Source organism: Orycteropus afer, unplaced genomic scaffold (assembly GCF_000298275.1).
Source record: "Orycteropus afer afer isolate SDZICR_OR568_19922 unplaced genomic scaffold, OryAfe1.0 scaffold00099, whole genome shotgun sequence".
In the NCBI taxonomy this organism is placed as follows: Eukaryota; Metazoa; Chordata; class Mammalia; order Tubulidentata; family Orycteropodidae; genus Orycteropus; species Orycteropus afer.
The window spans coordinates 872,825-886,063 of NW_006921686.1; the positions used below are offsets into that span (position 1 = coordinate 872,825).

Genomic DNA, 13,239 nt, shown 5'->3' on the forward strand with positions numbered 1-13,239 from the left:
CCCCCCCTCTCTGGCTCTCTGTCCCCCTCTCTCTGGCTCTCTGTCCCTCTCTCTGGGTCCCTGTCCCTCTCTCTGGGTCTCTGTCCCCGTCTCTCTGGCTCTCTGTCCCCCTCTCTCTGGCTCTCTGTCCCCCTCTCTCTGGGTCCCTGTCCCTCTCTCTGGCTCCCTGTCCCCCTCTCTGGCTCTCTGTCCCCCTCTCTCTGGCTCTCTGGCCCCCTCTCTCTGGGTCCCTGTCCCTCTCTCTGGGTCCCTGTCCCTCTCTCTGGGTCCCTGGCCCCCTCTCTCTGGCTCTCTGTCCCCCTCTCTCTGGGTCCCTGTCCCTCTCTCTGGCTCTCTGTCCCCCTCTCTCTGGGTCCCTGTCCCTCTCTCTGGGTCTCTGTCCCCCTCTCTCTGGGTCCCTGTCCCCCTCTCTCTGGGTCCCTGTCCCTCTCTCTGGCTCTCTGTTCCCCTCTCTCTGGGTCTCTGTCCCTCTCTCTGGCCCCCTGTCTCTCTGGCTCTCTGTCCCTCTCTCTGGGTCCCTGGCCCCCTCTCTCTGGCTCTCTGTCCCCCTCTCTCTGGGTCTCTGTCCCCCTCTCTCTGGGTCTCTGTCCCTCTCTCTGGCCCCGTCTCTCTGGCTCTCTGTCCCTCTCTCTGGGTCCCTGTCCCTCTCTCTGGCTCTCTGTCCCCCTCTCTCTGGGTCCCTGTCCCTCTCTCTGGCTCTCTGTCCCCCTCTCTCTGGCTCTCTGTCCCTCTCTCTGGGTCCCTGTCCCCCTCTCTCTGGGTCCCTGTCCCTCTCTCTGGGTCCCTGTCCCTCTCTCTGGCTCTCTGGCCCCCTCTCTGGCTCTCTGTCCCTCTCTCTGGCTCCCTGTCCCCCTCTGGCTCTCTGCGCTGCCCCAGGTCTCTCCCCTCTCTCGCACACTTCTCCCCTTTTCTCTCTGAGCCTCTCCTGGTCCTCCCTCCCTCTGGCACAGGGTGCACTGTGACTGTTCGTGGCTGTGTGACAGTGGAGGACTCACTTCCCCTCTCTGAGCCTGTTTCCTCATTTAGAAAATAAGGACGTGAATAGCTCGGGCATCGAATCCGGCGCTTTCGAGATTCTGGGAAAATCCCCTTCACGCCTTTAACACATCACCTGGCACATAGCAAGGGCCGTTACTGGGAGCTGTTGTCCTGAATCTGTGCCTGTCTGTCTTTCCCTCCTTCCCTTCCTCCTCCCCCCGCTTCTCAGCCTCCAGCGTCTCCTCCCAGGGGAAGGTCCTGGTTCCAATCCGGCCAAGGAGAGGCTGCCCCGCCCGCGGCCCGGGCCCCTCCCTTCCTGCCTGGGTCCCGCCTGCGCCAGCCCGGCCTTTGGCCTGCTCTGGGTCAGCCCCTGGGTGCCAGGGGCACAGAACTGGAACCTTCTGTATCCAGGAAGGTGCTCCACGCAGGAGAGGGGTCTGGGGTCCCAGGGCCTCTGTGGTGCAAGTCAGGGGTAGATGCTTTCCTGGGGGGTTTCTGGACGAATAGGGGATCCCTTCAGAGTGGGATGGAAGTATCAAGAGGACGGGTGATCTGGTGGCTGGAAGCCTGCAGGCTGTAAGGCCGTGTGTCCTATTAGAGGGGTCTTTGTGGGCTTGTCCCAGAGCCAGGATGCAGGGACCAGGTCCTAGGAAGGTTGCAGCTCTGGGGGTGGGGGTTGGGGGGGTAGGGGGGTTTGCATCAGAGCACAGCTTGAAAAGATCCGGGGTGAGAACTGGGGGGTGAACCCCAAGGTGGCCTCTGGCATGGGGAGATCTGTGGTACAACATTATAGGAGCGTATCTCGGACCCCTAAAACCATGCAGTGCAGCTATAGGGTCAGTGTAGGTCTTTCTAGGGGGTGTCAGCTATCAGGGGACTTCATGGGGATGACTTAGAGGACATCAGGGGAGGGCAAGCCAGTGGAGGGACATTCGAGAAAGAAGAGGGGTTGGATTCTGGGGGAGTAGGAGATCTGGGTCTGGTGGGATGGGGGTCCCTGGGACTTGAGGTCTTGGACTTCACTGGAATGGCCAAGGGGAAGGATTCTTTTGGAATCTCTTGGGATCTGAGGGAAAAGTGTTCTCCAAGCAGGCAATGGGCACATCTTTCAGGACTGGTTGGTCCCAGAAGAAACAAGGTATGGGTGTCATTTCTAGATGTTGGGGAAGGTCTCCAAGGTTGAGATAGAGGGAATCTCCAGGTGGTGGGCAAAGGGTGCCCCGAAAGAGGTTCTGGGTGAATTAGAGAGGCAACTGGGGTGTGGACTTTGGGGGAGACAGGACTCAGAAAGGAGGGAGGTGGCATCTAGGGGTTGGAGGCCCATTGAGGGCTCAGGGTGGGACTCTGCTAGGTTTGAGGTGCTCCCAGGGGGTGTCAGGGCCAGGCCAGCAAGGAAGCGGGGTCTTGGGGACCGTTGGGAGGGATGGTGAATTCCCAGGATCGGAGTTTAGTAGCAAAGTCCAGCATGGAAGGGGATGGGACCCTCAGCAGGGCTCAGGGTCACAGTCTAAGCTCTTTCGAGATTGGAGGGCTTCATAGGAGGGCCTAAGTGATAGGTATCGGAGAAATCGGGGTCTCGGGGTCCCCCAAAGGGCTCACTGCTGGGTCCCGGGGGCACCCCCCCAGGATGAGGGCCCACTACCTGGATGAACTGGATGGTCAGTGCGCTCTTGCCCACGCCGCCGCCGCCCACGACCACCAGCTTGTGTGTCTCGCTGGGTGGGGGGTCCCCGGGTCCCGGCCCCCCGCCCCGGGGCCGTCCCCGCCCCGTCCCGGACGCCGCCCCGCCGCTCATGTCGCCACCGCCGCTGCAGCCGCCGCTACCGCCTGGGGGGGAGCCGGGCGGAGCCTGGGGGCGGGCTACGCTAATGAGGTCACTGCATATTCATGAACTTGGTCCAGCAGGGTTCGCGTCTCGGGACACTTAAGGAGGAGGCGAGGCCAAGGAGGAGGAGCTATGCTAATGAGGGGCCGGGGAACTGCGTTCGCGGCGGAGGGGAATTCCGAAAGGGGAGGGAATATGCTAATGAGAGAGTTTTGCTCACCCCGAGCGGCGCCACGCGCTCTCCGCCCGCTGGCCGTCTGGGGGCGGAGCGGAAAGCTCGTTCGGGGCGTGTCTATGCAAATGAGGATCCCTGTGAGGGCTCTACACCCGGCTCGCTCAAGGCTGTGTTCTGGGAGGCGGGGCTCGCAGGCTCGCGGAGGCCGTATATAGGCGAGCTCCAAGGAAGGCGCGGGTCCCGAGGGGAAGCCCCACCTCTCAGATGGGGTGCTATCCAAGTGCCCGACCCGGGCGTCTGGACTGGGTGCTGGAGTCTCCGCTTGCTAAGGAACCCAAGCTTCCGGTTCCCGCTGTCCTAGCCAAACGGAAGATAGACTGGGAGGGGAGCTGGGGCCCTGGAGGGGGACAGCCGGGTAACGGGGCAGGGAGGAGCTGTGAGCTCACTACATTCCTAAACTATGAGCCAGCTCTCTTAGGCCCGGACGCCGGGGTCATAAAGGGCCAGGGGCCAGGATTTCTGGGTCCTGATAGTAAAGAAGGTCCGGGCTCAGATTTCTGGGTGCCTGGGAGAGAGCATGGGGCTAGAGGCTTGCACTCTTGGGTCCTGGGGACGGTGGGGACGGAGGTTCTTTACTATTAAGTTTGGTAAAGGAGGGCACTAGGGGCCAGGACTCTTCGATCCAGGAGCTGCGGGTCCGGGATTCTGTGTCCAAAGGAGGTGGGATGGGTGTTCGTGTAAGGTGCGCGCTGGGGAGCGGGCATTCCCTGTCTGAGGGAGGAGGGGTTTAAGGCCGGAACACTGGGTCGGACAAACAAGGGCTGTAACATCTGAGTCTGAGGAAAGAAATGTGAGCCCGGGCTTTTCTCCTGATGAAAGGAATCGGGGTCCAGACTTAGGTGCCCTAATGAGGAGGAAACTGTAAGGCGGGATGTTTGGGTTTTAAATTTGGAGGACACTGGACAACCGGGATTCTGGGGTCTCCAGGAGGTGGGCGGTAGTGAGCCCCCAACTAGTCGGGCTAGTTTTCCTTGTCAGTCTGCGAAACTAACTACAATTTCCTCGCGTCTTTTTCCTGCGGAGCCTCTCTTAACGTCACTTCCTGTTCCGCTACCCTTTCCGCGCGCGCGCAGAGCACTGTGGGGCCTTATCGCGGGCTCCCGCAATCCCGCCCACTTCACCTCTCACCCTCTTGCTGTCCCCGCGCGACGGAGGCGACGCGCGGACTACTCCTCCCGGCGTGCATCGCAAGACCCCAGCCCGTGGGCCCCGTTGCCTGCTGGGAAGCCGAGTGCGGCAGCCTGCCATCAGCCTTCCCGGCACCGTGCTCAGTACTTGAATTCCCAGCAAGCTCGGCGGCCCCTTAGCCCCGCCCCTTCTCCTTCTCGGCTTGCGAGCCCCGCCCCAGCCCGCCCCGCCCCGCGCCGGGGCCGGAGCCGCAGCCCGAGCGGCGGGGTAAGATGGCGGCGGTGGCCGGGCCCGCGGGGCTCGGGCCTATCGGGGTGGGCGGGGCGGAGTCGGGTCACTAGTTGTCTTGGGGTCCTCTCCATATGAAGCGGGGCCTGGAGGGTTTAGCGGGGCGGCTTCGGAGCCTGCAGCGGCGGCGTAGTCTGGCACTGAGCGGGGGGCCTTCTCAGGGCCCCGGGACGCGTCTTTGGGTGCCGGGGGGCGTTTACGGGGCGCTCCCGAGAGGACCGGGGATGTCCACAGGGACTGGACCGAGGCTGGGGCCTGCCCTCGGTTATCACCTGGCCTGGGTCGTGTCTCTAGGCACTGTAGATCGGCTGTCTGGACTGACCGGAGGCTGGGGCTTCATTAGAGGGTTCTGGGGCCATCTTGAGATCCTAAGATAGGATCCTGTGGGTGAGGGTGGTCCGCGAAGCCATCTAAAGTGCCTTGGGGATGTCTCTTAGGGCTGGGAAGCGTCTACACTGACTTGGCAGAGGATGCAGCTCGTCTACATGAATCTGGGGCCATTTAGAGAGCCTGGAAGTAACGTTCAAGGGCTGGAGAGTCTTATAGGGCCATCCAGAGGGGTTGGATGTGTCCACCAATGGAGGGAGGCAAATACTAAGATGTACTGCGAACCTTGAGTGGCTTTCCAAGGTCTGGGAGGTGTCTGATCTGCATTCAGAAGGCTAGGGGCAGTTAGAAGGGCCTGAAACCCATCTAGGTGGCTTGGGGTGTGACCACCAGGGGTAGGGTGCAGAAGTACCTGGGCAAAGATCTGCCCAAATACGGTTTCTATGCTTGGAGAAAATTGGAATTCCTTCTGGGCCCCAGAGAATAAGACAAAAGAAGGTGTTGAAAATTGTTCCCAGCTCAAGTGTACCTGCCCTTCAAAAAGTAATCCAAAAGGAAACTCTTTTAAAATCCTGCACTGCCCTGGGGCTATAGAGACTCTATCAGTCCACCTTAGTTTGGGGAAGTCGACAGGATCGGTAATAGCCCAGTGGTTTTCAAAGGCTTTGGCCCTTCATCTACAGTAAGCAATATGGTTTCCCTTGAGTTGCAGCACATACCCACAGAAATATTTAACTGATACCGAAGTTCCATGAAATAGGGTTTCCACTTACTCCGTGTAATGTACTGTGAAGTTCCTCGTTGGCTTCAATTTACTTTTTCATAACAAGCTGTCTTGTGACAGACACATTCAACATCCCTCAGTCCCTGTCATTGAAACCCTAGTTTAGACACCTAGCAGTGTCTGCGGAGTCTTCTGAGGTCAGAGGCGCTGTGGGTGGGTTTGCAAAACCTGCGGGGTGTCTAGGCAAGCAAGGGGCATCTTTGTACACCAAGGAGGGCTGGGGGCCCTCAGAGTCGGTGTCAGCCAACTGGTTGACTTCCTTGTGCTATGTGACCATCACCATTGTAGGTGGCCCTGGCTTCCCTGGAAGGTGGTAGAGGGCAGCTGGGAGCTGGGAGCTGGGAGCTGTCCACAGTGCCTGAGAGAATTGGTAGGAAAGAGGCCAGTGTCTTTGTAAAGGGTTGGGCTAGAAACACAGTCAAGAATAGTTCCCCAGCGGGGGGTCGGAGAAAGGGCTGCAGTCTTAGTGCTCTGGTAGAGCTTTGGAGGCACTTGACTGGAAGTCTGGTGGGAGTAAGACTAGGGCCATGGCTGAGAAGATTGTTGCTTGGCCGTCATGTGGCTGGGGAAGCAGGGAGACGGGTGTAGAGAAAACTCGGACCTTAAGAGCTCGAAGCTGCTGTTACCATGACTCCATGTTGAGCGCCGCTGATAGGCCAAGCGTGCAGCACAGGTCCTTGTTTAAAGTCCCACAGTCATCCTCTGTGGCAGATCCTACTATTTTCGGTCCATTTTACAGATAAGAAAACCAAGTTGGGGGCTAGGGATCTTGACCCACGCTCTGAATTCCGCACCTGAGTGTTGATGATTGGGGGCACCTCCTGCTGAAGTCACCATACTTTTTGAGCCCCCTAATCAAGGCATCCCACCAGCCTGGAGTAGGGTCTTTGAACTGGCAGAGTCAGCAGTGAAATCTTAGGAGTCCAGTAGGACAGGCCTGGGGGATGGCATGCTTTCCTGACACATAGCATTTCCATCCTGGAAACGGTCGGATGGTCTCACAGACCTCCCTGATAGTCCCACCTTGTAGCAAACCTGTGAATACGTTTCTCCTGGTCCCTCCATATCGAGGAAAACTGACGGTGTAGGAAGTTTGAAGTGGGGTCTGAGGCGTCGTGCGGAGTGCCTCCCAACACGCGTGCATACGCCTCACTTTGGGAAGGGTGGGTTCTGGGACCGGGGAGCACAGTATTTGATAACACAACTCTTCAGCATACTTTCTGGGTGTTGAGTTAGCTCCCATGAGGATGGAGGCCAAGGTCTTAGAGTTTGGCCAGCTTGTGGGAGCCAAGCTATGGGGACTGGGGACAGAGGTTGACGTAGGAGGCTGAGCCTCCTTGTGAGAGAAGAGGCAGCTGAGGTCCTGGAGGAGGAGGAGGGGACACTCGTCCCTCTGGTGGCTTCTCTGGGACTTGCTTGGGTCTGGGAGGCGCTGAGGTGGGCCGAGGAGAAGAGGCCGCCCTGTGAACAGAACGCTGGTCGGGGCAGCGTTGGAGGCCTGCACGGCCGTTGTGTCCAGCCCTTGCTTCCACTCCCCACACTGTCCCCGGCCTCCCCTCCATGCTCTCGTCCCTCGACCGCCAGGTGACCATGGAGGAGGAGGATGAGTCTCGAGGGAAGACAGAGGAGTCGGGTGAGGAGCGGGGCGACGGTGTGCCCGACCGAGACCCCACGCTTCCTCCTCCTGCCTTTATCCTGGTGAGGCGGCTGGGGTGGGTGGGCGGGAGGAGGGGGCTGGGGGTCCGTGTGTCGGGTTCCCCAGGTGGGGGAGGAGGGCTGGGGGCCCAGATGCTCAGATCCGGGGGACTCATTAAGTCTGGTCATTGGGTGTCTGGAATGTTGTCTCCCAAGGAGCAGGGTTTGGGAGCCCTGGGCCTCCGGTCTCTGACTCCCCTTTCTCTGCACCCCTCGCCCCTTTCTGCAGCGGGCCATTCAGCAGGCCGTGGGGAGCTCCCTGCAGGGGGAGCTGCCGAATGAGAAAGGTAGGGGGTCCCTGGCCGTTTCGCAGCCCCGTACCCCATCTCTGCATTCTGCACCCTAACCTCAGTGGCTCTTCTGAGGCCTTCCGGGCACCAGAGGTGGCTCTGACCCTGTGGCTGCTTGTGGGGGGCTCACGGTCTGGTGGGGGGAGGCCTGACGACAAGACGGGATGATAGGTGCCACCGGGAAAGAAGCCAGTGTGGGATGCGCATGCATGGCAGGAGGTGGGAAAGGCTGGAAAGGGGGTGAGAGGTATAGTGTGCCCAGGGCCCAGGGGCCTGTTCCCGAATTAGCTGTGGCTCACGGGAGCTGGTGAGGAGGAGGCTGGGGACGGAGGGGCACAATGTGTCTCCAATGTCAGGCTAAGGCATTTGGGCTTCTGAGGACACACAGAAAAATAGGGGAGCACAGGGGTCCCACGGGAGGCCTCAGATGACAGGGTGTGGGGGATACCCTCTGGGGGCCTGAGTGGGGAGGCAGTGCATCAAGGCTGGGACACTGGGGGGGGTCCCCATTCCTCTCCCCTCCCCCAAGGGCTGCACCTTGGCCCCCGTCTCTAAACCCCACGTGATTCTCCCTCCAGATGGTTCCCGGTGTTACGGCCTCCGGTGGAGGCGCTGCCGGAGCCCGCGGTCAGAGCCCCGTGCTCAGGAATCCGGGGGCACGGACACGGCCACTGTGAGTGGGGGGGCTGGGGCCGGACCCCGGGCTCTGCGGAAGGGAGGGCTGGGGCCGGACCCCGGGGTCTGCGGAAGGGGGGGCTGGGGCCGGACTCCGGGGTCTGCGGTGCTCATCGGGGGCAGTGATGGGGGGCTGGGGCCGGACCCCGGGGTCTGCGGTGCTCATTGGGGGCAGTGATGGGGGGCTGGGGCCGGACTCCAGGGTCTGAGAAAGGGGGGGCTGGGGCCAGACTCCGGGGTCTGAGAAGGGGGCGCTGGGGCCGGACCCCGGGGTCTGCGGTGTTCATTGGGGGCAGTGATGGGGGGCTGGGGCCAGACTCCAGGGTCTGAGAAATGGGGAGCTGGGGCTGGACTCCGGGGTCTGCGGTGCTCATCGGGGGCAGTGGTGGGGGGACTGGGGGCCGGACTCTGGGGTCTGCGGTGCTGATCGGGGCAGTGGTGGAAGGGCCGGGCTGGTCTGGATCCTGGAGGCAGGCAGCACTGGCGAAGGGATGCGTCCCTGTGTCTCCCTTAGCCACGTGTCAGGGTTCCTGAGTGGTTGGGCTGGGAGACGGGATTTCTGGGTTTTTGGGGCTGGGACAGCATGGAAACCTGGCCTATTCCAGGTGTTGGACGTAGCGGCTGACAGCTTCCTCACTGGGCTGGTGAATGCTCTGGACCCCCCGGACACCTGGGTGCCCAGCCGCCTGGACCTGCGGCCTGGCGAGTGAGTAGTGGGGCAGCGGGAGCGGGAGCGGTGCTTAGCATGGGAGCGGAAAGCCCCCCGAGCTCACTGCCCCTGTCACCTTGCAGAAGCGAGGACATGCTGGAGCTGGTGGCCGAGGTCCGTATTGGGGACAGGGATCCTGTCCCCCTGCCCGTGCCCAGCCTGCTGCCTCGCCTCCGGGCCTGGAGGACGGGCAAAACAGGTATGTGGGGCCAGGGTGGGGCAGCAGCTGTACGGTTGCAGGCGGTTGGCCTGTCATTGCTTTTAGCGGTAAACTTCGCAGTGACTGCGTTATTTAGACAGTCAGATCCTTATTTTAACATCATCTTCTTACTGGGTGACCTTGAAGCTTGCGTGTAGACAAAGCTGTAGGTAGAGGAGAAAGAGACGTGAGAACTGTCACGTCCTAGCAGCTTCCACAGGCGAGGAGCCTAGGTGAGGTGCCCTGCGTATCCACCTGACGGCACCACAAATCCACCTCCCCAGGAGAGGGACTCTTAGCCTCTCCTTATTCCAGGTGAGCCACTTGCTCTAGGTCCCACAGTGGGTTGTTCATGGGGGTCCTGAGTCCTGGCTGGGCCCGTCGGAGCTAAACCCCACTTCTCCACTCTTGTGACGTCCGTCTGTCCAAGGAAGAGCCTGCTTCCTGCTCGATTTCCAGCAGGTCTCCTGGGAGCAGTTTAGACTACGGTTCTCAGGAAGTGGCTTCAGGGTCACCTGGTGGTGGTGGTGGTGGTGGTGAGAGGGAGTCTTGTTCGGACCCAGACTACTGGGCCCACCCCGGAGTGTCCCTTTCAGCAGGTCTGGCTGTGGCCTAGGAATCTGCATTTCTGGCAAGTTCGCCAGTGATTTGGTGCTGCAAGATCTGGCCCTGGGAGAGGAGAGGAGGGTGCAGGCGGTGCCGGTGTGACCAGGCCAGCGGTGGGCCGAGTGCCACCACTGCCCACCCGTCCTGCATGCCCCTCTGGGCCAGGTCACGCCCACCTGGCTCAGGGCCGACTTCCCGTTAGGCACAGGACACGGGGCCTGGAGCCCACAGCACTCTCAGGCCCACAGAAGTATTTTCATTTGTTATAAACTCAAAAGAAGGCGCCCTTGGGGTGCTACAGTTAAAGGGCTCCGCCCCTTAGCAAAAGGGTGGTGCTTCGAACTCCCTAACCACTCCACAGGCGAAAGACCTGGCCATCTCCTTCCATAAAGCTCACAGCCGAGGAAACCCCGTGGGACAGTTGTCCGTCACTGGGGGTCACAGGTAATCGGGAACAACTCCACAGCACAAGGCAACAATAACAAAACCAGTAACAAAAAAAAAAGCAAAACTGGAAGAAGTGAAAAGTTAACAAGCTGGAGTTGATACTAAGGAACCCGTTTGGGTGGTTTTCACCTTTGTACCAGGCAGTCATAAAGCAGTATTTTTATAATTTCTTTTACTGAGGCTGGATTCCGTGAACGTCCCATTGGGTCTGTGTGGTGGCAGTGGTTCCCAGCCTGTGGCTGCAGCCCGGCTTAGCTCAGTCGTGACGGCTGCCTCACTCCCAGTGCCAGGCTCTGCTGGGCATCTTCACCTCTGGGTGAGGTGAGGCGAGGGGGCTGGTTTGCCTCTCATCCAGGGCACCCCCAAGGCCATCTTTGGGAGCATGTCTCGCAGCAGCCGCGTGGAGTTCAGGCTTGGTGGTACTTGCTACAGGAACAGCAGTAACAGAAGCTACTACCTGGAAGATAAAGTCTTGGTTTTTTTAAAGACGTTCCTGCTGGTAAAGTAACAGTTGTAGAAAAACGGTCTAAGCCAGGGGTCCGCAGACTTTTTCTGAAAGAGGCCAGAGAGTAAATATTTTCAGCTCTGGGCCTTAGGGCCTTTACTCTGATGACTAGCTGTGCCCTTGTGATCTGGAAGCAGCCTTTGCCAGTAACATCAGCAGACATGCACAGCTGTGTTCCAATAAAGCTTTATTTACAAAAACAGGTCTCAGGCTAGATTTGGCCCCCGGCCCCTGGCCTGTGGCTAGCAGCCCGCTGATCTAAGCAGTACCGACGCATCTAGAACCCAATAGTTGTCGTTTTAGGGGGACTACAGGGGCAATTTTTTATTTCCTCCAAAATGCCTTGTGTTTCTCAGTTGGAACACGTTGTTTGTTAGTTGCCGTTCTGTTTTGACTCGGGGACCCCACGTGTGCAGAGTAGAACGGCGACAGGGTTTTCAAGGCAGCCTTGTAGCTGCTGGTTGAGGGTTAACCCGCCTGTACCACCCAGACACTCATGGGGACACGTTAAGAACTTGAGAAACAGAAAGGGAAACTGGCTTGTAATCATTTTCCACGTGAAAGCGACAGAAAACACGGCAGTCAGGCAGTCAAGTGGGCTGACAGCTCCCACCAGCAGCCCTGTCAGTAGCTGCTGTAGCTGAGGGCCGTGGCGACAGGGAGGATGGTGGGCGTGTGTGTGCGCGGCCCCGTTCTTTGGGGACGGTCACCCGTTAAGCCTCTCTTTCCCGTGCGGGGTCGCTGTCGTCACCCTCCCCCGCTCCGTCTTCCTCCTTGGCCTCGGCACACTGGCTCAGACATGGGCCTGACTCCCCACTTGAGCACAAAGGTCCAGCCAGAGCACCCCCAGCCGGGCCTGCCTCACAACACATGGTCAGTAGAAGTACTGACGGCACAGAGGTCCCGTCCTTGTGTTTCTAACGTGCTGTTTTGTTGCATTTTTGGTGGAGGTTTACACAGCGGTTCAGGCTCCATTCAGTTCTTTGTACACAAGTTGTCCAGTGACGTTGGTGATGGTTCTTCACGACGCGCAAACGATGTCATGGTTTCTGCCCCGGTTGTCCCTTCAACCTCCTTTTTGTCGAGGAGGAAACGGAGGCATGGAGGGGTTGCGTTGGCTTGTGGGAGACCTTGTTGGCCTGTTTGAGGCTGTTTGCTTGTGTGAAACCGTGTTGCTGGTGGGGACAGTAGGTGCGTGTCAGTGGTGTGTCACCATCTCCTGTGCTGGCCTCCCGTGGTAGTGTCCCCATGCATCTCCAAGCCGGCGTCCTGGCTGTACGACGTCACGTTGAGCGTGTGGCCTCGAGGCTGGCCCACACGGGCTGGAGTCCTGGCCCAGCCTCTGGTGGTGGTGCAGCCTTGGGGTGTCTGCGTATGAGTGCATTGGGGTCGTCACGGGCCTCCTGTGGTCCTGCATGAGGGCCTGGCGCCAGGCCTGAGCACCCATTGTCTTCGTCATCGTTAGTGGGTGGTGTCTCTGGTGGAACCTGGTGCAGAGCAGGGGGAAGGTTCTGGCCATCCGGCCTGCAGCTCCGCCACCGTCTGCCTCTGGTCCGTGGATGGGACGCAGCACGTGCGCTGCCCAATGTGAGCCCCTCTGGGAAACAGGTCAGCCCCTCAGACAGCGAGGCAGGGCGCTGACGCACCCGGGGCCTCGGAGGCTGAGTTAGGTGCCAGTCTCACCCGCTCTGGGAGGTTCAGCTCCAGGGAGAGCGGGTGCTGCCCAGGGTGAGGCTGCTGCGGCGTCCCCCTGGGGAGGGGGCAGGTTTGGGAGCAGGCTGGCTGGGTCGACTGACGCCACCCCTTCTCTCGGGTGATGCCAGATGCCTGTGCTCTGTGTCTCAGTTTCCTCCTGTGAGCTGCAGGGCGCTACACTTGGGGCATGGGGTTTTGGGGAGCAGGGTGTGGCTTGCCACATGGGGGGAATGTTATGTGCTACGTGACAGGGCGCCGTGTGGGGAGGCACCGTGTGCTCGTGACAAGGCACAGTTTGAGAAGGCGCCATGTGCCATGTGATGAGGTGCTGTGTGAGAAGGTGCTGTGTGTTGTGTGACAAGGCACCATATGTCATGTGACAAGGCGCCGTGTGTTGTGTGACAAGGCGCCGTGTGTCGTGTGACAAGGCGCCGTGTGTCGTGTGACAAGCTACTGTGTGAGAAGGTGCCGTGTGACAAGGCGCTGTGACACAAGGCGCCATGTGCCGTGTGATGAGGTGCTGTGTGAGAAGGTGCTGTGTGTTGTGTGACAAGGCGCCGTGTCATGTGACAAGGCGTCGTGTGACAAGGCACCGTGTGTCGTGTGACAAGCTGCTGTGTGAGAAGGTGCCGTGTGCTGGTGCCGTGAATCGGCAGCAGTGTGGGAACCAGGCCAGAAGGGTGAGTAGCACCCCTGACCCTCTGGTGTCCCCCATTCCGTTGCAGTTTCTTCACAGTCCCACGTGTCTCGACTCACCTGTGCCCGCCACCTCCTCACCTTGGGCACTGGAGACGGGGGCCCCGCCCCACCCCCAGCCCCCTCTTCAGCCTCCTCCTCGCCCTCCCCTTCCCCC

General features: G+C 60.1%; 2 protein-coding genes across 2 annotated transcripts in view; one reads left to right on the forward strand and one right to left on the reverse strand.

Annotated features, from left to right (window-relative positions):
* RRAS (RAS related) overlaps positions 1-2,773 on the reverse strand; it is a 7,607-nt gene extending 4,834 nt beyond the window's left edge. Inside the window, exon 1 of the mRNA XM_007942846.2 lies at positions 2,621-2,773. Within this exon, the coding sequence (XP_007941037.1) occupies positions 2,621-2,773 (153 nt within the window). The remainder of the gene's footprint in view (positions 1-2,620) is intronic.
* A 4,382-nt stretch (positions 2,774-7,155) lies between these two features.
* The window catches only part of SCAF1 (SR-related CTD associated factor 1), a 12,432-nt gene continuing 6,348 nt past the window's right edge, over positions 7,156-13,239 (forward strand). The window contains exons 1-8 of the mRNA XM_042781230.1: positions 7,156-7,263; positions 7,490-7,547; positions 8,129-8,223; positions 8,831-8,931; positions 9,018-9,133; positions 9,750-9,835; positions 10,542-10,605; positions 13,112-13,211. Coding sequence (XP_042637164.1) covers positions 7,156-7,263; positions 7,490-7,547; positions 8,129-8,223; positions 8,831-8,931; positions 9,018-9,133; positions 9,750-9,835; positions 10,542-10,605; positions 13,112-13,211 — 728 coding nt within the window. The remainder of the gene's footprint in view (positions 7,264-7,489; positions 7,548-8,128; positions 8,224-8,830; positions 8,932-9,017; positions 9,134-9,749; positions 9,836-10,541; positions 10,606-13,111; positions 13,212-13,239) is intronic.